Consider the following 26,547-nt stretch of genomic DNA (forward strand, 5'->3'; position numbering starts at 1 on the left):
AACCAAAAAAAAAAATATTTTTGAAGTCTTCTGAAGGTCTGCTGTAACGTTTTTGTATTGTCTCCAATATTGTACATTTCAGCCGGATAGCCAAATAGTTAAGGATTCGATCTCGGGTCCCCGAGAGCGATAGGCTCTGCTTGATCCGGAATAGAATCCCAACGGAACAAAAAACCCCAGGAATTTTTCAGGGGGTAGTCCGTCCGGATATACTTGAGCCCCCTCCCTCGTCCATTGAGGGCCTGGCCGAACCCATAATGGGCTTTCTAAAACAAGGTCCGCTTACTGCCTGCAGGGTGGAAAGAGTTTAAAAAATATGTATATATACAGTATATATATTAACTCTTTCCATTCTGATGTAGCTACAGATAGACTATAGGCTATATTGTACAGTACATTTTAAAATATATTTCGTCCTGATTTTTAATCCTTATTTTACAAATTAAATTTTATTTTTGAGTCACGTTTTATTATAATTGGCATAAATTTCTATCCACATCCCACAAAAATCTCTCGTTTCCTATTACGAAAGACTCATTAAAAACTTCACATTTTACGTTATAAATATGCCAAACCCAATGAGTCAAAGATCAGAAGAAGACCCAAATGGATTTATAAAATAGTAAATATACGTAAAAAACGTAAATAATTAATAAAGAAATACAATAAAAATTAACTATTTACGTAAATGTAAGCACATAATTGAAATACTTAAGAATTCGTACAACATATTTAGAAAATTAATAAACTTTCAAATTACTATGAATGTACTGTACAATAAGAATAGAATATGAATGATCAACCTTTCGGGTATATCAAGTTAAATTATATTTAAAAAAAAAGAAAAAAAGACCGTTTAAGAACCGTTTAAAAACTACACATGCAAATTCAAAATGTAAAAATATATTTTTTAAAAGGCATATTTCATATAAAAAAAATACAATGTTTTCATCAGATTATACACTAGCAGAACGAGTTTTCATCATTATTTTGAAAATATCTATTCAGAAACAAACAAAAAAATTATTAAATTGAAGAGAAAATTTCATGTAAGTTTATATAAAATTTATTAGTTTCATCATTTTTTATTATTTTCAAATTATTTATTTAATTTTTTTCTCAATGTTTTTACGAATTTTTGCTTAATTTTAAATTCATACGTCATTTTTTTTATAAATTTAAAACTTTATTTTTTGGTTTCTTTTTTTTTCTTCATGTATTATTGATGTAATTGAGCTTTGTTCTGTTTACTTTCAGTAATGTTTTTAATTATTTCGAGTGATAACATTAGAAGTAGTCGGTGGAATAATGTCAATTATAAATAGTAATTGAAAGTAATGGGACAATAAAAGTTATTTACGGGAGAGATATTTTTAGCGTAATAAAATTAAAAACGTTATAAATAGAAGGAAGGAAATAAATATTTCAACAATTGACTTTTTTTTACCATTTTCTACGTTAAGTTATTCATAGTAAATTTAATTAAATTTACTGTGAATTATTTTAATAAATTTCAAAAGAATTTCTTTTAACACCGGAACAACCATGGAACGATCTTAAAAGATGAAAAGGAAAAGAAATTATTAAGAATACAAGAGCTTTCCACCAAATAAAAAAAATTATCGAAATTAAAACGAAAATGATTATCATAATGATGACTTGAGCAGCCGAGTGGATAAAACCACCTGAATACTGATATGAATTCGTGACTAACCAACGGACTGGCCACGTAAAGGTTTTCTTTACGTGTCTACTTAACTAGGGGCCTATTTTCCATAGAAACTGGCCCCTGGTTAGTTGTTATACTGAACGCACTCTCCCTGGCAGATGGCTCAAGTATTGCCTTGCCTTATACCATCGATCCAATCCAATCATAAGGATGATGGAATCGAAATAGATAAAGATGCAATATCTCTCCTATCAATCATCGTTTAGACAACCGAAATATTTTCATTGCAATTTTGTTAATTTTTATCTTTTATATTTTACGGAATATAATTTATGTGTAGACTTAATAAAAATGAGGTAGGCCTATATCTAGCTTTTTAAAATTTAATTTTTTGTATCTAAGTTTTAATTTATTTTTGATTCTTCTGTTTAATAACATTTATTAAACCACCATCTATAAAATCGCGTGATTAGCTTAGAATTCCGCATGCTTATTTATCGACTAGGTCTTAAAAGAACAAAAATTTGTAAGCACAAATTCTATCATTTGACATTGTTAAACAATATATTATTGAAAAATAAATAAATTTGAACTTTTAAATTATGTTATTGCTTTACTTTCTCCATAATAACGTGAGATTGTATAAGAAAAATATAAAGTTTCTATAAAAACTTCATGTTGATTTTTTGACAGAAAAAAATACATATTTTTTGAAATGTCTTAATACAATTTTTCTAGCTTTTGGGGATTGTTTATCTTTATGCTTCTGGAAGTTAACGACATTATGACTCAAAAATAACTTAATATAAAGATTTTTATAACCATGTTGTAACTCTGTTCTCTCTTTAAGTGATTCAAATCAGAAAACTTCATCGCAACGAACCATAAGTTAGTATAGAAATTTTATGACTAAAATTCGTTAGTTTCATACTATTAACATGTATGGATTTTACAGAATAGTCTAAAAACTACGAGCAAATATTTATTATGACATCGTCATAATGCAGGGGTTGCAATTTTTAATTATATTTTTAATTTATTTAATTTAAAATATATACTTTCTATCTCAAATTAGTAGTGGCTTGCCCCTGTACATCATACTTTTCGTGTTATCAATAGAGTCGTGCCTGTCATCTATCTAACTCCTTTCAGGAGATAATTTTGAATTGAAATAACATTTTCTTCAGTTCGCACCGGAAGTTCGTATATATTTAATCGAGTCTCTTGTTCTTAATGTTTTCATATCTGGTCTCGTCTTTCATCTATTTAACTTCGTTCTCGATATTTAGGAAAGACAGACAAACTGACAAACGGACGACAGTGAGAATCTATAGGTCTACAAGTTTTTAGGATTAAAGGAATAATGAATTAATTATTTTTATGTTAATGTAAAAAGAAACGTTGCTTTTTGCGCTGCACGGCGTCGTTCAAGTTGATTTACACACAAAAAAAACAGACCGATGTTTTAAAGCATTGATATGTTTGTTGTTGTATGAAGGTTCTGCACGATTGAGTTTCGATATATTGGTTAAACATCAATATATTTGTTCAATCTTAGTCTTTAATTGATATTTTAATTAATTGGCTTGATAAATCTACTTAATGATCTAACGATAGTATAATTGTTAACGATAACGATCTAATCTATTGATTAACTTAATTTAAGCAGTTTTCTTATTTTAGAAATAAATTTGATCATAAATTAAAGTATTGTGAGGTAAGATTAAGTAAGAAAACGTTCATAATTTTTTTAATAATTAAAAAAATATAAACAAAACTGCAACACGTGTAAAGAAAACGGGAAGAGTTTATTCTAAAATAATATAGTACTGTATATATTCTATATTTTATTTTATTGGATTTTTTATTCACGATTTATACGTTAATTGTCTAGTTACGGTATTTTTATTGCATGAATTTATAAAGAATTTTATATATTTTAAAAATATAACTACAGTATATTCGTTATTATTTTTAGCATTAAACAACAATGTGAAACATTACTTTTTAAATAGAAATTTTCATGCTAATCCTATCAAAATTTTTAAATTTAAAAATATATGAAAGTCTACAAAAATTAAATTAAAGATGTTTGAGATCCTATTTAAAACATTACAGCATGGATTTTTTTTTAATTGTAAACTTCTTGGCTTCTTCTAAGCAAACAAATTAGTGCTAAAAAGACACAATTTTTGATATGTTCGTAAAACATGGGAAGCAAACATCTTATTGGATTGTCTATTGACTTTTTGTTAACCTGTTATTTGAAAATTATAATGAAAATTTACAGGAAAACTTGATGCCATTAATGCTGTTTAGTATGTTCTTGACTCTTTGTGAATTGTTTTATAATTTTTACACACTTTATTAGTACAAATTTTTATTTATATTAATAATTTTTTAGTTGATCAGAGGAGTGGAAACCTCGATGTAACGAATTCTATCCAGACTTACGACACTTCATAGATGCTTTGGATGGAAACATCATTTCCTATTGTTCACTTATATTACTTGCTCACAGGCAGTCTCACGCTAAATAAATAAAACATTAAAAGCAGTGACTATGATTATTAAGCAATTTGTGCTACTAAACTCGCGAAAGAACAAAATTTAGTTAATAAATAAGATGGATATTGTGTGGATTAATTAAATAAAATTCTGTTTGTAGTAAAAAAAGTGAATTTGATTATTAATTTTTAAGCATAATGTAAAAATTTTTGTTTTAAAATGATCAATCTTAAAGTAATTAATAAATGAGACTATTTTTAGAATTTTATTTCTCATCGAGAAGAATGCAAAGATAAAGATGGAGAAAAAGATTTAATTTTTATTTGTAGTTACAGTAATAATAAATTAATTTAATTTATAATACACTTAGTGGAGATAATTGAATTAAAGATATAACTAATTACCAATTAAAAAAAAAATATGAAATCTGTTTTCTTTCATTTATACTTCGATTTAAAAGATGGCTGGTTTATTATTTATATCAAGAACTAGTTTGTTTAGGATGTCGTTTAAATATTGATAACTAAACTCTAGGAAATTTTCAAAAAATTGAATTATAAATTTATATATTTTCGATAATTAATAAAATTTATAGAAAAATGTTAAGTATTAATATAAAATATTATATATTTTAGAATATATTTTTCGTTAATTTAAAAATGAAAGCACGGGATAAACATTTGTACGTATTATTATTATTATTATTATTATCATAAAATATTCATAAAGAGAAATAAAAAATAAGTTCGAAAATGTTTTCTGATATTTCATAATCGTCTTCGGCAAAATAAAATAGAAAAATAAATTTTAAGTCATGAAAAATATTTAATGTATGAAGAAAAAATTGACGTATAAAAATTTTAACATATGTGAAAGAATTTAAAAAAAAAATACTTTCATATCTTTCATATAATTTTTATGTTATTATTTTTAAAAAAAATCACTTTTAATTACTACTGATACAAAAAAAACCGATCATTTCAAATTATTTATAGACTACTTTTTATACGTATAAAACTGTATAAATGAGAATTTTAAGAATATTTAGTAAACAATTTTTTATTTCGCGGAATCGTCAAAAACGAATTAAATTTCTTGGATCGAAATTAAAAACAATTAAATTGTTGTTTATTAAAATATTAAAAACATTCGCATTTTCCGGAAATTACAAATTAATCAGCAACACTTTAAACCGTCTAGACTAGTTTTTCATACTTAAATTAAATAATACATTCTTTGTTCTGTTTAAATATTAAAAGTATTCTATAAATGTGTCATTTCTACTTATTAATTTTATTTTTCTTCTATTCTTCTCTAAGACTAGGCTAACAACTAATTAATTATTAATCGCACTTTAATTCTTATTAACTATTTCGTTATCAATAAAGTCTAACGATTGCAGAATTATTTATATTATTTATTAAAATTTTAATTACATAATTTATTATTTTTTTACTTTTAAATAAATTATATTTGTTTACAACATTTTAAAAATTGGGTTAGGAGAAGATATAAGAAGCTGAAAAATAGTACTGATGTGCAATTCGATACATTAATCATACCGATATCAACATAATTCTAAAACTTAAGTTAGAATAAAATATCTTGGATTTCTTATTTTTTTTAAAGAGTAAATTGTCATGAATAATTCAAATTTAAAGTTTATAATGCCTAAAATCTTATAGTGTCGATAATTTTAAAATGTTTTATGCTTAAAGACTAAATTTTTTAAACGATAAACGGTTAAAATTTACAGGTTTAAAAATTATTTAAAAGAATTTTTAACTATGTAATTTATATCTAAAATATATATTTTTAAATTCTTTCGTTCCTATTTTAGTTCGAAAATATAATATACAGCATCATGGAAAGGAGCAGTTTGTTTTACAAATACCTGTCACTTAGATCAAGAAAAAATAAATATCGGTAAGAGAAGCATTTTAACATTCTTTCTTCTCAAAATAACCTCTTTTAGTATTTATAAATCTTAAAAAATAGTTTAGTTTTGGGATTTATGAAATCCCTTTATGGACGCCATTATGTATGACATGCATCTAAATTTAAAAATCTGACGTTTTAGAAATATTTTATACAAACATGTGTATATATATAGACATCTACTATTACTGTAGTGGAAGATTTAGAAGAAAAATTATTAAAATTTTACAAAATTAGACTTGTTCTTCTTCAAGTTTATATATATATCTCAGTTACTTAAACGTGAAATCAACTGTTCATTATAATATATTCATCTAAAAATCTTTTTCCTTTATTAAAAGTTTATTTCATAAATTGTTTTAAAATTTAGTATATTTAAATAAGAATATAAAACATTATTTTTATCATAAAATAATAATGTATTATCATGAAAAATCTTATTTAAGATATGAAAATATTCTTGTATAATACTTTTGAAGTAGAGAAGTAGTTGACCAAATCCAAATTTTCATATATTTAGAATTAAAGAGAAGCTTTTAATCTTTATAAATATTTAAAATATTAATCTAAACTTTTATAATTATATACGTATACAAATATCATTTATACACTAGACAATTAATTATACAGTAATTATACAAATGCTAATAGTTATTAATTATTTTCAAGTAACCAGATTCTAAGAATTCTGTCGCTGAAATATGAAAAGTATAAAACAACAATTGAATTTTTTTTATAGTTAATAAAATTTGGTAACTTTTGAGTGAGTAGGTGTTGTTGAATAAATATTAAATTTAATTATTAAAGATGAGCAGCGCTAGTGGATGGCAAGATGATGAATTCCAGTTAAGATAGCTTTCTTGGGATTTTTATCCAGGAAATTATCCATTATCATTTCCAGTAAGATTCTAGGATGATGATGAAAATTGGAATATAAATTAATTCGTCATCTATCTTACAAGTTTTTTTTACCTTTATATTATATATTCGCTTAAATAAATCATCTTTAAAACAACAGATAGAAGCGGCTATGATGAAGCGAAATAATCTTGACTAAAGCTGGTAACAGTTATTAATATGATTGAGTTGATATCATCAATTATAGCGAATTGAACGATAACAAAACAAACAAGAATAACTTTTCTAATAATACAAATCAAACACATCTCTATGTGTGAAGTTGATTTTTCCTTCCCATGATTAAATCAAGAAATGTCAAAGGTTATGAAAAATAGGTCACAGAATTTTATTCTTATATTAGTTAGTAAATACTCGATAACGGATAGTAAAACGATGCAAATGAGTTTCACAACTAAAAGTTGTTTGCATTTCTTTATTTTCTTGCAATTTTAATGGGGATAAATTTTGCAGATAGAATTATCACATCTAAAAATCGTTTACTTCAGACTAGAAATCAGCATTTAAGTCAAGCTCGTTAGTAACATTTATAGATAAATCTAAATTGATTAAAATTTTTAAATTAAAAATAAATAAATAAAACATATACAAAAGTAATTATTTATGCTATTTTAACTTAATTTTAATGCTAATTAATAATAATTAATGAACTTACTATTACCAACAAGTATTTTTCTTGTTAAATTTGGTTTCAGATTCTATTGTATCAAAAGATATTTGACCAAACATTTGCAGAATAACAACGAGAAATACGTTAATTTTTTTAGGTTTTTTTCACCTTTTTTAATAAATAATATTTGTTTATATTTTAAAGTATCGAAAATATATTTATTATAATCCAGTATAAAGTTGATTACATGCGTGTAATATGAAAACTATTTAGTGTAAATTATTTTGATTATTTACAATTTTATGAAATGTATGTAATAAATAAACACAAATTTGTCTTTATTAATCATAAATGTAATGAAGAAAATTACATTTATATAGTTATATTACATTAGTATTATTATCACTTCTGCGATAACAATCTATTGATTATCTTAGAAATGAATCTACAGGATGCGCTGAATTGGAATATTTTTAGCAATTTTTCAATTTTGTTCATCGATCACCATTCAAAAAAGAAAAAAAAAATCAATGCAAGACGAAAATAAAAGTTGCGGTTTCATTCATTTTCAATATTTAAAAAAAAAGAAAAAAGAAAATCTACGCTATATCGGATTTTAAAGTATCATAAGAAAGTTACGTTTTTATACAATTCTTAAAGATTGATAACTCTCAAGAATAACTAGAAACAATTCAAAACTTGTTTCATTATTTTCTTATCGATTCTCGAATAAGATTTCCTTCTAATTAATTAATATCTGGATTTTTATATCTGTATAATAAATCCAGAAAAATTAACTTTAATTAGTTAATTTAACAGTTTGCATTATTACAGTGGATTCTCCCTCCTATAGCACTGTAGATAATTCCGTTTTATATTAATTCCATGTTGTACGAGTCACTTAGATTTTACAAATACGTGTGCCGGGCTGTGAACGGCTCATGTATTTGTAAAATGTAAGTGACTCGTACAGCATGGAATTCATATAAAACGGAATTATCTACAGTGTTATAAGGGGACTACTGTATTATTATTACATCAAAATTAATACAGTCAAACCTGTAAATAACGGCTACTGACGGGGATATTAAAACTGGCCGTTGTTCGGAGGCGGTTGTTGTTTGGAAGTTATTTTGTATGAATTTTTTTTGTAAGTTCCTGAAAAAAATGGCTGCTATTCGGAAGTAGCAGTTGTTCGGAAATTGTTGTTATTTGAAGTTCGACTGTATTAATTAATTTTTATTTAATGTAATCGGTTTAATTATTAATTACAACAATAAAAAGATTTCGTTTCTGTTTATTTCTGCTTTATCTGAACTACAAATTTTATGCTTTCGAATAGAATTAACAAGAAACAAATAAGTTATTAGAAAAAACAATTTAAATATTTAATTAGAATATTTGTTTTAAGGTAATAATCGCTTAGTAAAAATAATAAAATTTCATTAATTATTCACTAATCTGATTAAATATTTTTAAAACGAGAAAATATTATTATTTTTTACTAAAATTGTTGATTTGATAAAATAGAATTTATCAGCATTTTTAATTAATAATTGGTGTTTGAAAGGCGACGATTTTTTAGTTGGGAACTATTAATTAAATAATCTTTAAAGTACAAAAATAATTTAAGTTTTAAGATATTTAATTTCATACTCACATTGAATGTAATCTTGAAGTTGCTCAAATTCTGCTGGAGAAAGTTTTTCCCATTTAAGGGTCATGACGAAAGTCAAGATCAAGGGTCACACATTGGTCTTCGTTCCGAAAAGAGGTCACCGAAAAATTGCCTCCAAACGGTGGCATCCGGACCGAACGTGCACTCTCATCTATTCATTAAAAATAAATATTGTTATATTAATTTAATTATTTTTGTTGAAAACTATAATTTTAATTTAATACAGCTATTACTTTTAATCAAGTCTTTTAATACAATTAGTAAAGAAATATAAATGATCTTAGGAAGATGTAGTATAAGCTATATAAAATATATAATTTAAGTATTTATATTTCATTGGAATTTTTTAACTAATTATAAAAAATTTTAGTAATTAATTTTTGTCTTAATCATATTATATTACGACAATTTTATTCGCCTTATAAAACTTAGAAATTTACTTGAAAATCATATTTTTAAATACCTCATTAATTTTTTTTATAATTATCTTTTAGTATATTATGAATCCTTTATGATTACTTTTTAATTAAGTGATAATATTTCCAATTACATATTTTTCGAAAAAAAACAACGGCTTATTCATTTTCTTCAGATGTTTATTTATTCTTGTGAACGATATCTCGCAATTTATTGGACTTGAATTAATTTAAATTTTCATATGTTTTTGTAACTAACTGTAATTAAGACACTACCAATAGCCGGGTATATAAAACCATTGACCACTGTTAGTCGCGGGTTCGCGCCTGACAAATGGACTGGTCACTTAGAGTTTTCTTGGTTTATTCACAAGCCTAATAATTTAAATAATGATCAATTTACTATGGAAAGTCCTCTCGAGAGACAACCCCTTGGCAGATCGTCCTTGTGTTGCGTTACCGCATCCCACTAAACCAAATCAAACTAGGTATCAATCGTTTCCGTTTCTGACATTATTTTGATAATGAAAATTATCAGATTATAATACAAAACTGTGTGTAGAGAATTATATATAATAAATTTGGGCAGAGCTAACTATCGAGAAAAATATATACAATATTTTCTAGGTAATGCTTCTTACATACATCTAGAAGTAATCTTTTTTTTCTTAAGACATGGACGGAGATCAATTGCTAGAAATAAAATTTAGTGAGGATCGATAGTGATATTTTGTTTTTTAAATATATATAGTCTATAACAAATATTTTGAGATCAGTTTCTTAAAGGAAATAAAACTTCTTACGTTTTCCCTCCGGCTACTTCACTGTCTCTATGTAATATGTTTTAGAGTTACTTGTGAAATATTTGAAATTATAATCTGATAATCTGTGTCTTTCTCTGAAAGTTTTACGAATTTTTATATGATACTAGATGCGTGTTGAAAATATAAAATAACTAATCAAGTATTTACGGAAAGAACTTCAAATTAATTTTTTGTTTTTCGAATTCATTTATACTTTATTTTTAGTTGTTTCCAGCAAAGTTATCAAAATATACTGCCAATTATTAAAATAATAATAATATAGTATAATTTAAAATAGATTTATTCTGCCATTTTTAAACATGTGGCATCCGATTGAATTTTATAAATTCATTTAATATGCATAAGTATTAAATGCATATAATATTTTAAAACAAAATTTAAATCTTATATATATATTAAAATACAGATGGGATTTAAAAAAAATTATTCTTAATATATTCTTAGCTTTTTTTTATAATTGCTTATAATTAAATATATAGTATTAACTTTTTGTTGATGTATCAACTCACTAGAGTTATAATTTCACTTTTCTCTTTTATATATAGGCCTATCAAACAGTAATTAAATTATACATTGTCATACGAATTAAATAAATCATAAATTTTTAAAGATTTATTTATATTTAAGACAAGACGAAGCCACGTTCTAGGAGTTGTCATTGAGTATACAATTTTATAAATATTATAACGTCCCTCGCGGGATATACAAGATAGCATTTTCATCTCTAGTGAAAAGAACTGTGAGTCGAACCGAACTTCTTACTGTGATCTATTTACAATGCGTTTGATACTGTACAATGCAGATTAGAATATTAGCGACTATACAAAATATAACTGTATCTTGAAAAATAAAATTTAATATTTTAATCTTATAATAAAAAATATAAAAGAATTTCGAAAATTCTGAAACAGCAATTAGTAATGACATATATAAATTCGCTTCTCTTCTCTTCTCTCTACGCTTTTTTTTAATAATATAAGTAAAAAATATCTGAAGATAATTATAAAACAAAATAATATAGGTAAACATGCGCTACACGTAAATAATTTTCTTTTAATTTGAAAAAAATCGAATATAAGAGGACAGCTTGCTTGAAAAATCGAATTTAGTTTAAAAAATGAAACTAGATAGAGTTTTTAATACATTTTAAAAATTTATCGATTTTTAAGAAAATCTAAAATCGGATAATTTTTCCATATCTGTAATGTCACATTTATCGGTGATATCGGCAACTACGCTTTCAAAATAGATTATTTGCGATTACTTAAATCGTGTTATAGATATAAAAGTATGTTAACTTGAAACGTGAAAACTGAAGTTTATATTGGATACATAAGTAAATTATATAAAAGAAATGATATATTTTATAACTAACTTTTTATAAAAATATATCTATAAAAATAATACATATAGTTTTAATTAGCACAGTGAATTTTATGAGAGGTTTTCAATAGAGAATCTATCAAGCGATAAATAATGATTTGATTTATAGTATATTAATTTCAAAATTTATAATTTCATTTTTAATAAGAACTTTTGTATTATAGTATTATTATTAATATATTAAAACGGTTGTATTAATATTTACAAAGTACAATCGAACCTCCAAAAACGATTACCTCCTAACAACAGCCACCTCTAAACAGCGGCCATTTTTTCAGGAATTTTTTTAAACAAAAATGTATACAAAATGATGTCCATATAATTGCCATTCTTTATGTTTTTGTCAATGGCCTTTGATATTTCACTGTATTTATGTAATGTTAATACGCTACAATATTTAAACATACTGCATCATTTTCGATTAACTAATTCAATGATGAATTATATCAAAAATAATATTTAACTATATTAATCATTTATTAATTATATTAAAGATGTAAAATTCGTATTTATAATATCCTAGATTAAGTGTAAGTATTTGCTATAGGCAAAACTTTTTAGACGAAATAATAATAAATAAATTGTCTATAACTAAAACCTTGTCAATAAACACTCGAGCAGAGAAATGTGTTGATTATACTGTTAATTAGTAAATCAAATATTATACGTAAGACAATAATAATATAAAAATCAACATGAAATACTATCTGCTGCGTTCTATAAGGCAAAAGTGATGAGTCAGTTTGATTGACATCCTGTGTTTGTGTGTGTCATCTCGAAGGAACAATGTGTCTAGCATCATGTTACAGTAAAACCAGCATCAATCACTCTCTTCACTTACTTGATATCCAGAGATCAAGTTCTTCAGAGAATAAAAATGGAAACTGCCGAAAATTTAACATAAATATTTTTATCTCCTAACATAAAAACTAGTATGATATATATTTACAAACATTTCTTTATTTTTTTTACATCTAAAATTTTCAAAATTTAACAGACCCTTCAGAACTTCGCTTAAATATGCTGTAAATTGTACTGGTAAACGAAATAAAAATAGGAAAAACAGCTTCGAATCTAGCTTTATTTTGGACAAGATCCCAGAAACATCAATGATAAAGTACATTTGACAGAATAAATGTATATTTTTAAGTCGAAATTTTATTTAAATCTTAAAAAGTTACCGACTCTGGAAAAAAAATCAATTTTTTAGTGTATAAATTTAAATTACATAATAGTTACAAGGAAATAATGTGTTAATAAATATTCATATGCTATTAAAATTTTCAAATCTAAAATCGATATTATGGAAATTTAACAAAAGAAATCTTCTTCGAGTTAATGTTCTCATTTTAATGACGGTTTCGTTTAAAAACTTATAAATGTTATTTAATTATATTATTTATTATCAAAAATATTTAAAATTATTTATTTGTTTTGAAATATTTAAGTTTTATGACTCTTTTATAATTCTTTATAGAGTTTTATTTTAATGTATTACTGTGTAACATTCGGATTTTTTTTTTAATTGCAAATATAATAAAATTAATATTTCAAAATGAAGAATAAATCTATTTCAAATAATAAATTAATTCATAAATATATTTAAAATTAAATTGTTATACTTTAAATTAGATTTGATTAAATGCAAATTTAATTTTAATGAAATTACATGCAACAGTAGTTTGTGCATCTTTTAATCTTTTTAAACAAATGAAACATTTGTAATGTTTAAATTTTAAAATATTTATTTTATGAGTCTAATAATTATTTTATAAAGAATCCTGCATTTCAGCTGAGAATATTAAATTACTGTGTATCATGTAAATAAATAGACTTTCTATTATAGAGATCATTGCATGTCTATATGCTGTATATTGTTTATATATAATACATATAGAAACAGGGCTTATTTTGTAATAATTAACATAAAGTATATCACAAAAACAACTCACAAATAGTTACTTTTTAGAAAAATGAAAATGTTGTATTAAGATAAACTTTTAGATGTGAAATATTTCAAAACATTTTCATAATATTTTTGAAATTATCTGAATAAATTTACATTTTTATTATAAATATACAAAATCGCAATAATTTTATTGATAAGAAATATATAAAATAAAATTATAAAACTAGTAAATATAAATATGAAGAAAGCTACGGAATTTGATTATTTTCTTGTTGCTTAAAAACTCATGTCATGAAATTCTCATAGGAGAATATATCTTCAATTCGAATAAATATGTGTGTGCTATGTGATAAACATCTATTTTATGTAGTGAATATATACATATATATATATATTTATATGTATTTCAATATGTTAATCATCTTTCCAAATTGAAATTACTAAGAAGGATCACTTGGGAGGAAAAATGGCAGAATGTGATACAATTGCAAAGAGTTTGGATCTTTCCGACTGAAGCAAAACATCTTTCTATCTGAAACTTGAACCATATAATTATTAAATTTTTGTGATTATTGATATTTTCTGCAATGACCTCAGAATAATTATTCCATATTTGATAAGGATCAGTAAAAGTTATTGGAAATGCATCTAAAATTCTTAGATATAATATTAATTCTAAACATATTATAGAATAGTTTTTCACAAAACTTTCGTTATTTATTTTTATAAAAAAAAAAAACACGATATAAATCGATTTGACATTCGGGAAATTTTCTTATTTGAGTGTCTCATTAACAGTTACTTCTGAATTTTCCAAACATTTTTCTATTATTCTCTAAAAAAATCTCTTATTCTCTTCTTGCAATACTATTTGCTCGTTGTTTTAAACTGTATTAAAAATTTTTAAAAACCAAAGAATAAACAAAATACACAGTTAACGCCCATTAATTTTATTTATTTTCGATTAAACAATTAAACTATCAAATATTAAATATCTAAGCATATTAAGGTATTCGATTCTTCGTACTGGCAACACCACATCACGTTAACACCACATTGTGTTAACGTGATGAATAATTATTAATAATAATAGTAATTATGTGCTATATTTATTCGTTGTGACATCTAATTACATTGAGAGTACTCTCATGAATACAATATATGATTATCTAAATATTCATTATAGCAAGTTGGAAAGATGATTCATTTATGTTTTGATTGTTAAGTGCTTCTCTTCTTTTATGTATATTATCATTTAATCACGTCTTAAGTTTATTTTTATTTCTTTGGTGATGTTTATCAAAGGATATATTCACATAAAATTCACGTCTTTATCGTGCTTAGAATAAATGAAACGTTAATTGAATTGTGTTATCAGTTTTCAGTTTAAATATTATAATTTCGAAATAATGAATTAATTTATTATTAAAATAATTATCAGGGCAAAAATTTTAAAGTAAATATTAAATTCGTTGTAAAGATTTAGAAATGTGCTTCTGTGAAGAAGAATTGATAAAACGAGTTAAAAAAAAAAAGAAATTTTCGTTCAATTTTCTGATGATACGTTAACGGAAAGTTTATAATGGTATTTTCTTTTCTTGGTTAAAATTGATTATAGGAGATTCTGTAATTAATTTTTAGTTTAAAAAACAAAAGATAAATTTTTGAAAAGTTCAGAAATTATAACAATTAATATAGAAAATATCATTTAAAAAAATTCAGAACTACACGAACATTGAAAAAAACGTTATATAATTTAGGTTTTTTATTTGTCAATGAAAATTATTAAATACATGTTACTCGAATGTGTATAGGGTAAACATTGCACCAAGTTATATCTCGCTTCTGCTATGTAATAACTAAATGCAATTGTAGCAAAGTATCATTCAGTTTCACCACTCATTTTTTATGGTGTCCAGCCGCTTTTCCTTTGAGTATTTGAACTGAATAAAAATCTTTTGTTTTGATTTAGAGATGCTCTTTGACTTTGCAATTTAAACTATGCTATTATCTTTCATAGGACCCGAGATAGGATTTACTTCTATTGGAAGGGGGCGCACGGCATCTAAGCCAACGAACAGCCCACTACCGATTACCTATACTCCAGCGCAATTGCATGTAATTATTGTGTAGCAGAAGAGAGATATAGTCTGGTCAATGTTTGTGACTACACCCTGTATAAATATAATCAAAATTAACTGTAAATTTACATCTATATGTCAATATTTATGTGATATGTTCACTACAAACTGTTATTGCAGTAATAAATGCATTAAATCAATTAATCCTTAACTGTTATATACGGAACTGTTTCATTAAATAACAAACATTGATATGATTATCTACATTGCATTTTATGTCAGGTAATAACTGTTGATACTATAAAAGAAGAAAAGTTAAGAAAATGGATATAATTAGATAATATATGTAAAATAATTGCAAATATAATAATAGTTTTCTTAAATAAATAAAAAAAATTACCATAGCGTACTGTACAAATGAAACAAATATAGTAATTATAATATATGAAAAATGCAAAATATTTTTGTTTTATTTAAATATTTTAAAATCGAGTTGAATTTTTTTTCCTGCGTTAAAAAATGTTTAGTTATTTCATATTTACATACGAAATCGATTTTTCATTCGATAGTTATTTATAGTTTGCGAATGGATTTTTAAAAAGATATCCAAACATGGTTTAAGATAATCATTTTATATTTCACAATTTTCAAAATCTAAAATAAAAATGCAGAAAAATAATACGACGTGATAAAAATTATTTATCGACTTTTCTTTAATAATTTTTTATCGCACAGGAAGATAGAATTACGAGTGTTTTAACATTAGGCCTTTTTTTCTTTAATACTTCACAGGCACAATATCTTAAATTCACGATTTTCCACGGGTAATTCATTTCCTTTAAGATCCTTCTTCCTTTCTTTTTCTTTATCCTGTAATCTGCTTTCTAGCTGAACAGTTTTCTCCCATCCGAAATTAACGAGGATTACTGCTTTTGCTTACTCGTCATGATATCCCCAGGAAATCACTTTTATTTGTTTCTCTCTAAATAATCTGTAATCCTTTTCGATTTTGTCAAATGTTGCTTTATTAGTGTTTGATTGTTCAATGTTTATCACCTTTGATCGACGGAAACTTTTTTGTTTAATTCATAAAAATAAGCCTTTTATTGACAAAACCTTACATAAATTTAGTAAAAAATACTTTTAACTTTTTAAGTTTTAAGCGAAAATTCTAAAATATTTTCGAAAATATTAAAAATTTATAGAAAAATATTACAAATCACACTATTCGTCAGCCGAATGGCCGAGTAGTTAACATGTCAGCTTACCGCTCTGGAAGACCCGAAAACGAATCTGGATGTATAGAAAAAAACTCCAGGAATTTTTCGGGGGTGGTCCCTCTCGCCATAAGGAAGGGAATCCGATGTCGCACCCGTTTCTTTCGGCGGGACAAACCACTTAAAAGTAATGAAAATATTTTCATTACTGAGAACGAACTAACAATTTATAACTTCAGTAGGCCTACAAAAGGAACATTTTTTGAAATTTAAACTATACATTTTATTAATGTAGACATTTACGGGCATCTTCATAGCTTTAGAGCACTGATCTAGTCAATTGATCGGGTTGTCGTCTTTCAGGTTCACTTTATTATAACTTATACATCACTACAATCTGTACTTTCTCCCACAAACTACCTTAAGTGATTATTGATTAAACATATTTTTAATCAAAATTTATCAACTATTATGCGTTATATAATGTTAAAAGCCTATTACAGGAAAAAAACAGTTATTTTTTTGTTGGCTTACTTGCTTATGATTAAATTAGTTAAGTAACAAAACAACACCTTTTATGATAAATACAGTTAACCCCCGTATAACACGGTAGTTACGTTCCAAAAAATTGCCGTGTTATGCGAATCCGTGTTATACGAAACAAAGAACTAATACGAAAAGGAGGGTTAGGTTCCAAAAATTAAAAAACATGCTAGTATATTTTCATAATTAAGATAAATATCTTCATTAAAATTTTTTTAAGTGATACATATTAATATAAATTAAACAATGTTTTCTTCGTCATCACTAAAAACACTATTAATTAACCGAGAGCGTTTTCTTTTTGGCAAGTTATCCTTATCCTCTGAGCATTTTTCTGCATTATCTTCAGATCCATGCTTTACCTTTTGCAAAATGTATGTAATTTTAGATTGCTTGCTTCTAGTTAAAAGGTCTTTATAAATTTCCTTATATGGTGCTAAGCACTTATGAAGAATAAAGCAAGTATGGAATAAGGGAAAAACATTCGGCAACATCAGAAGCAGAAGCGTCGCGATCTGGCAACATTGAAACAAGTTTCGAGAAGGACCACGTGTATCGACAGAAGGCGAGAAGAGAAAATTTACATACTTAAGTACTAATAGTTCACGAAAATAATAATTTTCGTGAACTATTATTACTTAAGTATGTAAAAATTTATTACATTTCCTGTTGTACGAGGGTTTTACCCAATTCTTGAACCGTGTCAGAGTGAATCCGTGCTATAAAAGTACCTTGTTCTACGGGGGATGGTACCAATTCTCGAACCGTGTTAGAGCGAATCCGTGCTATAGAAGTGCCGTGTTATACGGGGGTTACCTGTACAGTAATATGAAAGATTAATATAGCAAAAATTATGAGGTTGATTCATTAGATATGAAATAAAAATATCTTATGTAGGCCAACATCTGTATATATTTGTATATATTAATTAAAAAAAAGTTAAAAAATGTATTAAAACAAATTTTAAGAAACTGTAAACATATTATAAATGCAAATTAAAATGAATTTTTAAATAATCCAAATATCTGATTTAATTTATTTTATATCCATTAATTTAAATCGATTTTTTTTAAAAAATCTTTTAAATCGTATTTAACAAAATCAGCTTATTCGTGCTTTTAACTTTTTAAAATAAACTCTTAACGTTATTTTTAAAAATACTTTTTATTTATTCAGTATAAAAATGTTATTTGAAATAATTAGACTATTAATTTATAAATCTACGTTCATATAAATTAATAATTTATGTTTATTATTAGTCGCATTTTGAATTAAAATTTAATATTCATATGAAAAAAAATACTTTAATTTTTATTACATTCAGACATAAATACAAAACTTATTACTCTAAATTTTATTTTTTTTTAACATGATTTGCTTTTTTTAAGTCACCAAAACATATTATTTTTATCATAAGATTTATTAAAAATGTGTTATTTTAAAATAATTGATAAAAATTTAATTTAATTTGTTATCTAAATTAAAACTTAATTATTATTTCAAATCTAATTTGAAGCGAGTAGTGAACGAATTTAAATTTTTATAAATGTAATTAAATTTAAGGTGATCGAGGTTTATGTAAGTGAACGTAAATATCGGCATTAAAAAATAGAAATAAAAAAAAAATGTATAGCGTCCGGAGTTAGGTATAGAATAAATAGGAATCTGATCGATTGGTTTACATATAGGCAACGTGACCTTGTGGTTGTTTATTCACCAAAATTTACACAGAAGCCGAGTTGAAATGTTGGTAAAACTTCCCTCAGGCATCAGAATGGTCCAGCTGAAAGCTTTCTAGATCGCCTGGATTGGTTGGTTTCTAAAGAGATTGGTGATCAAATAAACATACGGTTACAGAATTTTCTGATGCGTTTTAAAAGTTTTTCGTAGTGGACATTTAAAAATTTTATTTGTAGCACGTTTCCTATAAAGTAAATATTTTATTACTACAGTAGACTTTTATAGCTGGAGAGAAATTCCTATGCTTAGCTATATTCATCAATTTTCTTAAAAACAGATTTTTATATGCAATAATATAGCAGCATTTCTGATAAGTTTTCTTCCTAACTACCAAACTAAAATTGCTATTAAGTAGAGTATAAAAATCTGGTCACATTTATACTTGAAATTAAAGAATTTACAGCTTCCAAATAAAAAAAAAATTAACACAAACAAATAACATTCAGGAGGCATTTTTTTTCTTCTAATATTTATATTTACATTTGCGCACATTTATCTATTAAAAAGCTTTTAATCACTTAAGCAGTTAAATTAAAAAGATCTTTAATTAATTCATTTTATTATTTACTTACTTAAATTAAATTTTCAGTTAAATTTTCTATAGGAAACTGAAGACATTATTTATATAAAAGCTAAAAAGTTAAAAGTGTCAAAGAATTTCTTTAATTTTGTATTATATCTAAAATACTAATTCTCTATTGATAAATTTTGCTTTTTGATGTTTTTAGAAGCGTAAATAAAAGAGGAATTAACGAAATTCTAAAACTGTGCAATTAAAAACAATTCTGACTATTCGCACATAATCCTCGATCGATACAGACAGCCAACTTATAGATGAAACTAAAATAAAACTTAAATCTATAGAAGTTCCAAAGAAAGGACAGCAATGTAAGAATAATATAAATTCATTCAAATGATAAGCTGTTTTATTTCATGCGTATCTTTCCTTCACTTCATTAAGTCAATATCAACATACGATTTTGTATCCATTCCGACAAACTCTGGAATGAAATAAAAAAATAAAATAAAAAATAAGCTATTCAAATATCTTAGATTCGGGAGAAAAAATAGACTTAAAAGAAAATTAATAACGATCAATCCTTATTGTATTGCTCGAATTCGATGATTTGAAGGAGTACCAAGAGAAGCAGATATTCAATTTAGACTTCTTCCAGCAAGAAAGGGCAATAAACTTTTACAACGCCCTCCAGTAAATGTCAGTCAGAATCGACACAATGCAATCAAGAGACAAGCCCTTTTGTATCGCAAACATAAAAAAGGACATTCTCTGCTGTGATAGAGACTCAAAAAGTTTCCAGAAACTTAATATATATATCCAGTTCAACATTCTCGGTATTGCAAACATGTCTAAAGAATAGAGCCGGATTGAATACAGCCAAGACGTACAGAAAATTTTGTTTATAGAATCGAATAATTGAATCACAAACTAATTAGTGTAATGTTTTATTATGTTACTATAAATACTCGAAATTCGGTATAAAATTATATATATATATATATTTTTTATTTTAATTTTTATGAAGAGAACAACAAAGTAGTTTTATCACATCCCTCATTTGCACCTTATCTCAAAGTAAAGCAATTGATTTTGCCTGAGGTGAATTCTAATCTAAAATAGTAGATTCCAATTTTGTTAAAATCGGATCACATCAAAAGTAACATCGCTTTTATCTGATAAATTGGAAAGAATTTTGGAGAAAAAATTGACATCTTTCATACTTCTATATATATAATATTAGATGATTAAATAATCTTGCTGACTTCTGAGTTTGAAAGATTTGTTGTAACTAGAATAGAATTTTTTATTGCTCTTATCAAACGCTTCAGAATGCCAGAGTTTGCGCTTTTATATACTATTTTTGTTCTTACATTGCAATAGTTCTTGTTGTATAAGACAAGTTAATTCAACTAATCTTTAATATTTAAAATCATAATCATGTTACATTAATAAAAAAAATTTAAGAAAAATTTAAATGACGTATAACAATAGATTAATTTGATATATCTTAAGATTTTCTAATAAGTCTTTCCTATTAATATCATTATAATAATAAACTTTATTCACTTGCTTATGATATACGTTTATAGCTGTTAAATAACGCATCGTAGTGATTAATAATTTTAGATTTTAGTATATACTATTTAATTACAAATTATAATGTAATGCATGATTTATATTATACAGAGTTTATATACATTTACTATTTTTAATGGAATCCCTTTCATTCATATTTTTATATTTTTATAATAATAATAGTTATAAATTTTCTTTCTCTAATGGCAAATTTATAAAAATATATTAACGGATATTTGACAAAATAAACTGAATTTTATATGTAACTATTAGCATTCGTGTGATCTATGAAGCATAATTAATTGATTACATGAACATGAATACTAAATCATATACTAATAGTTACATATATAATTCAATTTAATTTGTAAGTATCCTTTCAATTTAATTTGTAAGGATCCAAAATATGTATGACTTTTTAAAATAAATCTTAAATTTGAATTAAAATTTAACGAAAAATAATTTTACCAAAATATAAAAGTAATACCGATAATGTAGTTTCTAAATAAATAAGTAAATAAATAAATAATTATTATAATAAATGAAAACTATTATTCAGAGGAAATGTTATTTTTAGAAGTAACAATCATACGAAATCTCAGTGTGACTTCTAAAGTGTATTTATAGGATTATCTTTAATTATTCATAGTTCCAGCAAAGTGAAACCATATAAAATCAAATTATAGAAAACTAAACTCTGTAAGCTTATAATATATTAAAAACAAAGTTTTTCTAACTTTTATATATTACATTTTAATAAAATAAATTTGGATTAACTTATACATTATATATCTACAAGTAACTTTTGATTTTAAATTAATAATACTAAAATAAGTTCGTAGTATTTATTATTTTTATTTTTTATTTTGTGCAAAATTTACAGAGAAAATAATTATATAATAATTTAATTTTTATAATATAATAACACATTCATAAATATTATATAATGTAGATTTAAGAGGTAGTTTTATTACTTTTCGCATTTGATTTTATTTTTCTCGTATTATTTTCGAATTTTGTCGTTTTTTATATTATTCTAGTGGCTGATATGAAAGCAATATAAAATTTTCTTCACAAAAATATTTATTTTACGCACGATGAAAATCTGTGTGAAAAATGTCACACAAATTTACAAAATATAATTAAATTAAATATGATTTACATTTTATATTGCAAAATATTATTATAATTTGAATGCTTTAAAATATTGTAGTTTAATATATTTTTTTAATAATGCAGTAATTGAAAGGAAAGTTGAATCTACCACTACTTACTGATACTTAAAATTAACAAAAATAATTCACACGATATACAAGTCATAAATATGTAACTTAATTGCTATAGAAATTAAACTGAAGTTATTATAACTTATTGATATTAATGATAATAAACAATGTGTAGAATTATTTTATATCGTACAGTACATTCGTGTAGTTATCATAGATTCACTTTAAATTCCTTTATTTACTATTAAACGATATTTGATAAAATGTTCTACATACTGTAGAAATTCTCATCATTATAAAGCCCGAGTTTCCTGGTGTAATTTGCATTAATGTTCAAACGGCCGAAAAAAAAACCAGAAAAGAGGAAAAATATATATATAAACTCTTTATAATGTCTGACTAGAAAGCATTGTTCACTCGAGTAAATACATGTTACAACAATGTTTATTGTTGCGGTAAAAGTATACACTTATAAAATGTGTCTTCTTTATTTCGTCCTTCATCTTCGATAAAGAAAATAATATTTTGTTTCTACAACTGAAAAATATAACAGACGTTCTCGTGTACTCTTTCAATAAATAGAATAAAGAATTCTATATCGTGGAAGCGAAACAGCGGCTACGATTGGAATCCAATATCTTCGAATGGCAAATATCTCTGACAATGTAAACGTTATCGAGATTTACAAATTGTAATTAGGTTTTTAGATTTCTTCTTATAGTTTCCGATATTACTTTAATCAATTTATCTAATGAAAGACTTATAAAACAATCGATAATTTATTTGCGCATGTTAATCTGTTACTGATGAATGATTATTTTTACAGTTTATGAATCTTTGTATGATGAATTCTCCATGTTGTCGAAATTAACTAAATGGATATAAAGGATTCCTTTAACAGCATTTTCCGGAATTAGTACAAAAGGAAGTTGATAGAAAATAGCTAAGACGTTTTTTCTCATCATGCTGAAGTAACAAATCTATTCATTTCCAGCTTTAATGCCTCTTTACTTCCTTTCCAAAGCATTGTTGAATCCGGATAGGAAAACTATCTGTATTATCTGTTGGAATTAATTTTCTTATAAGAAATGAAATTAAGAAAGAAGTGATTTACGTAACTAGGCAATATTATAGGCAATATACATCTGTTAGACTTCTAACATTGTCTGTAAGACTTAATATGCTAATAAAAGAGTTATTTTCTTCATTTTTTATGTTATAATATTAATAAAAGAGATATACTTCAAGAAGACAGAAATAAAAATTTAAATTTTTAGAATTATTCTTTAAAATGCTATAATAGGATTCGTATGCAAACGTTTCTTTAAGCTTTTGTGAATATCGTGATCGATTTCTCTTGAGTTAATAACAATTTTCTGTAATCAATTTAACCGTTTTCACTATTCATAAGATACAAGCTTAGTTCAATGATAGGTTATGACATTACACTCACTTTATTAGCTTGATGTAATAATTTACTATTGAGAGATGATCTAAATATATTATTTTATGGGTGTGTAAAGCCGCTAAATCGATCTCAGAGAATTGTTGTAAATCTATAAAAACTATCATTTAAGTTGCTTTGTTAAAAATTAATTAGTACGCTTTTATTACCATACAGCCATATTACCAAACCTACATACAGGCCTATTTACTGTCTTCATCTTTAGATTTAGTATTGATTTACATATAATTTTTTATTAAAATATGAATATAGGGGAGATCGGGGCAACTTCGGCATGCGGGGCAAGTTTGTCAAGCGCTTTTTTTAAAAAACAAATTAAAAAAAACTTTGATAAACGGCAAATTTGAGAAATGATAAAATGATTTTAAAAAAACGAATAAATGGTATAGATTATATATTGTTTATAAGTTATATTAAGATATTTATATATAGAAACATATAGGGTAAAGTCTTTTATATTGTACCAGCAAGTACGGTAAATTGTACCACACGCATAGCTGATAAACCACTTGAATTGTTTTTTTAGCTAGAAGAAATATGAATAAGTTGTGACAAACCAATAATAGTGACTCGTGTTTACCGAAAAGATGGATTTCACGGCAAATCGACAGTTTGTTTGATGCTTCTATGAAGTAAAAATTTTGTTGATAAAATATAAAAGTAAATCAATTTCCAAAGGCAGCAATGCTTAAAAATATTATGCAGAACAGTTTAAATTAAAATTTAGAAACAACAAAATTAACACATTAATTAACACATTTTACGCTGGTTTATATTCATCATAATAAAATGTGCCGGTATAAATTATGAGAAGTCACCATATTTTCTTTCACCGTTCATTTCTTATTGATAGAGGAAGTGAATTTCAAATATTGTTGCACTGAATTATTAGCATAGAAGATGTGTTATACTGTATTCTTGATTCACAATTTACACATACGCGTGAGAGNCCCTATACCCGGGGCAACTTCGTCAATTTCTCTCTTCTTGTAAAGTTGTAATTATTTTAATTATTTTTATGTCTAAACTGATTTTAACCAGATGTATAGCAAGGTAACATTCCAATAGACAATATGCAAAAGGTTTTTTTCAGTTTACAGCAGTATTTATTACACAAAATTTAAGTAAAGCTTAACATGCCGATCTTGCCCCGATCTCCCCTAACTTATATAGGGTAAAACCGAGTGAGACGTCTATAGTTTTTATCAACGCATATAACTCGATTAACTTTGGTTTACAGAAGATATAAATATATAACGCATATACAACCAAGGATTATGTTTTAATAAAAATAAACAAAGTTAAATAAAAACTCGATGTAACAGAGTGGTAGCAACGAAATGATACTTGTCCTTTTTGGACATCTATCCCGTATCCCCGGAAGAGCCGCCTAATGTTTAAGGATGAGATGCCTACTTTATTGAACATTTAATTTAATCAACATTTTGCACTTTTTGAATTTTTCACAGACATTAAACTCTGTAATATACAGTGCGTATGTTTCGTACGTTCATTTTTTGCACATCGCTCATCGAATCTAATTGGCTTTACTTGTCTCGATTTTGTGACTTAATTATATGATAAACAAGTTTTTTTTTCATTTTGAGTACGTAACATTGAATATAATCCAAGAGCTCGCTCTGCTAATTATTGTCTTTAAGTCTTCTGGGAAGAGTACGATATGGAATGTTAAACTCTTTGTTTGATTTATAGTAATGTAATACGATTATTATGTACTGTTTCAGCTGGAAGGACTGTCCTTTTCGATCTATTTTCCTCTATTAGCACGGGTTTCCTTCTTTTTTTGTATTCACTAGGTATCTAAAATTAATAAATTTAATTAAGTTCATAATGAAATATTTCAGAAAAAATATGCATCTCTCCCTTAAATCCAACAGGCATCTCACCCAAATCACATGGGAAAGATGTCTATTTCTATTTTACACTAAAATTATTAGGAGGACCTCCGGCTTCGACTACAACACAACAAGTTATCCTACTTTTACATGAAACAGAAATATCACAGGCATATTGAAATTTCGGAACCTTTCGTATAAACGTGAATGTCGCAAAAAACTTTATACAGCGATGATAAACATAAACATATTGTTAACGAAAATATCGGAAAAACAATCATTTGGAAAATAATGATACACAAAAACGTTAAATGACTTGTTCTACTGAGTATTATTTGAATAAGCTGTCTCTAGGCAACTCATCCGATCTTATCCTACACTGTACAGTTAACATTACTTATTAATATTTTCTTAAAATTTTATATTTATTTTTTCAACTTGAATGTTTTGTTTTAGTTTCTTTTAGACATA

The 26,547-nt window shown here is 25.2% G+C and overlaps 1 protein-coding gene across 5 annotated transcripts in view; it reads right to left on the minus strand.

The window, feature by feature from the left end:
- The window catches only part of LOC111626614 (diacylglycerol kinase 1-like), a 165,280-nt gene that overhangs the window by 19,920 nt on the left and 118,813 nt on the right, over window positions 1–26,547 (minus strand). For 4 of the 5 annotated variants that reach the window (XM_023370050.1, XM_023370053.1, XM_023370051.1 and 1 more), the window contains exon 2: window positions 9,304–9,472. In XM_023370050.1, coding sequence (XP_023225818.1) covers window positions 9,304–9,367 — 64 coding nt within the window. In that variant the 5' untranslated portion in view covers window positions 9,368–9,472. Of the gene's footprint in view, window positions 1–9,303; window positions 9,473–17,202; window positions 17,261–26,547 lie in introns of those variants that run through there. The other variant, XM_023370054.1, reaches the window with a different exon arrangement.

The sequence above is a fragment of the Centruroides sculpturatus genome, unplaced genomic scaffold, assembly GCF_000671375.1.
Source record: "Centruroides sculpturatus isolate CEXI.00-Female unplaced genomic scaffold, Cexi_2.0 scaffold362, whole genome shotgun sequence".
Classification (NCBI taxonomy): domain Eukaryota; kingdom Metazoa; phylum Arthropoda; class Arachnida; order Scorpiones; family Buthidae; genus Centruroides; species Centruroides sculpturatus.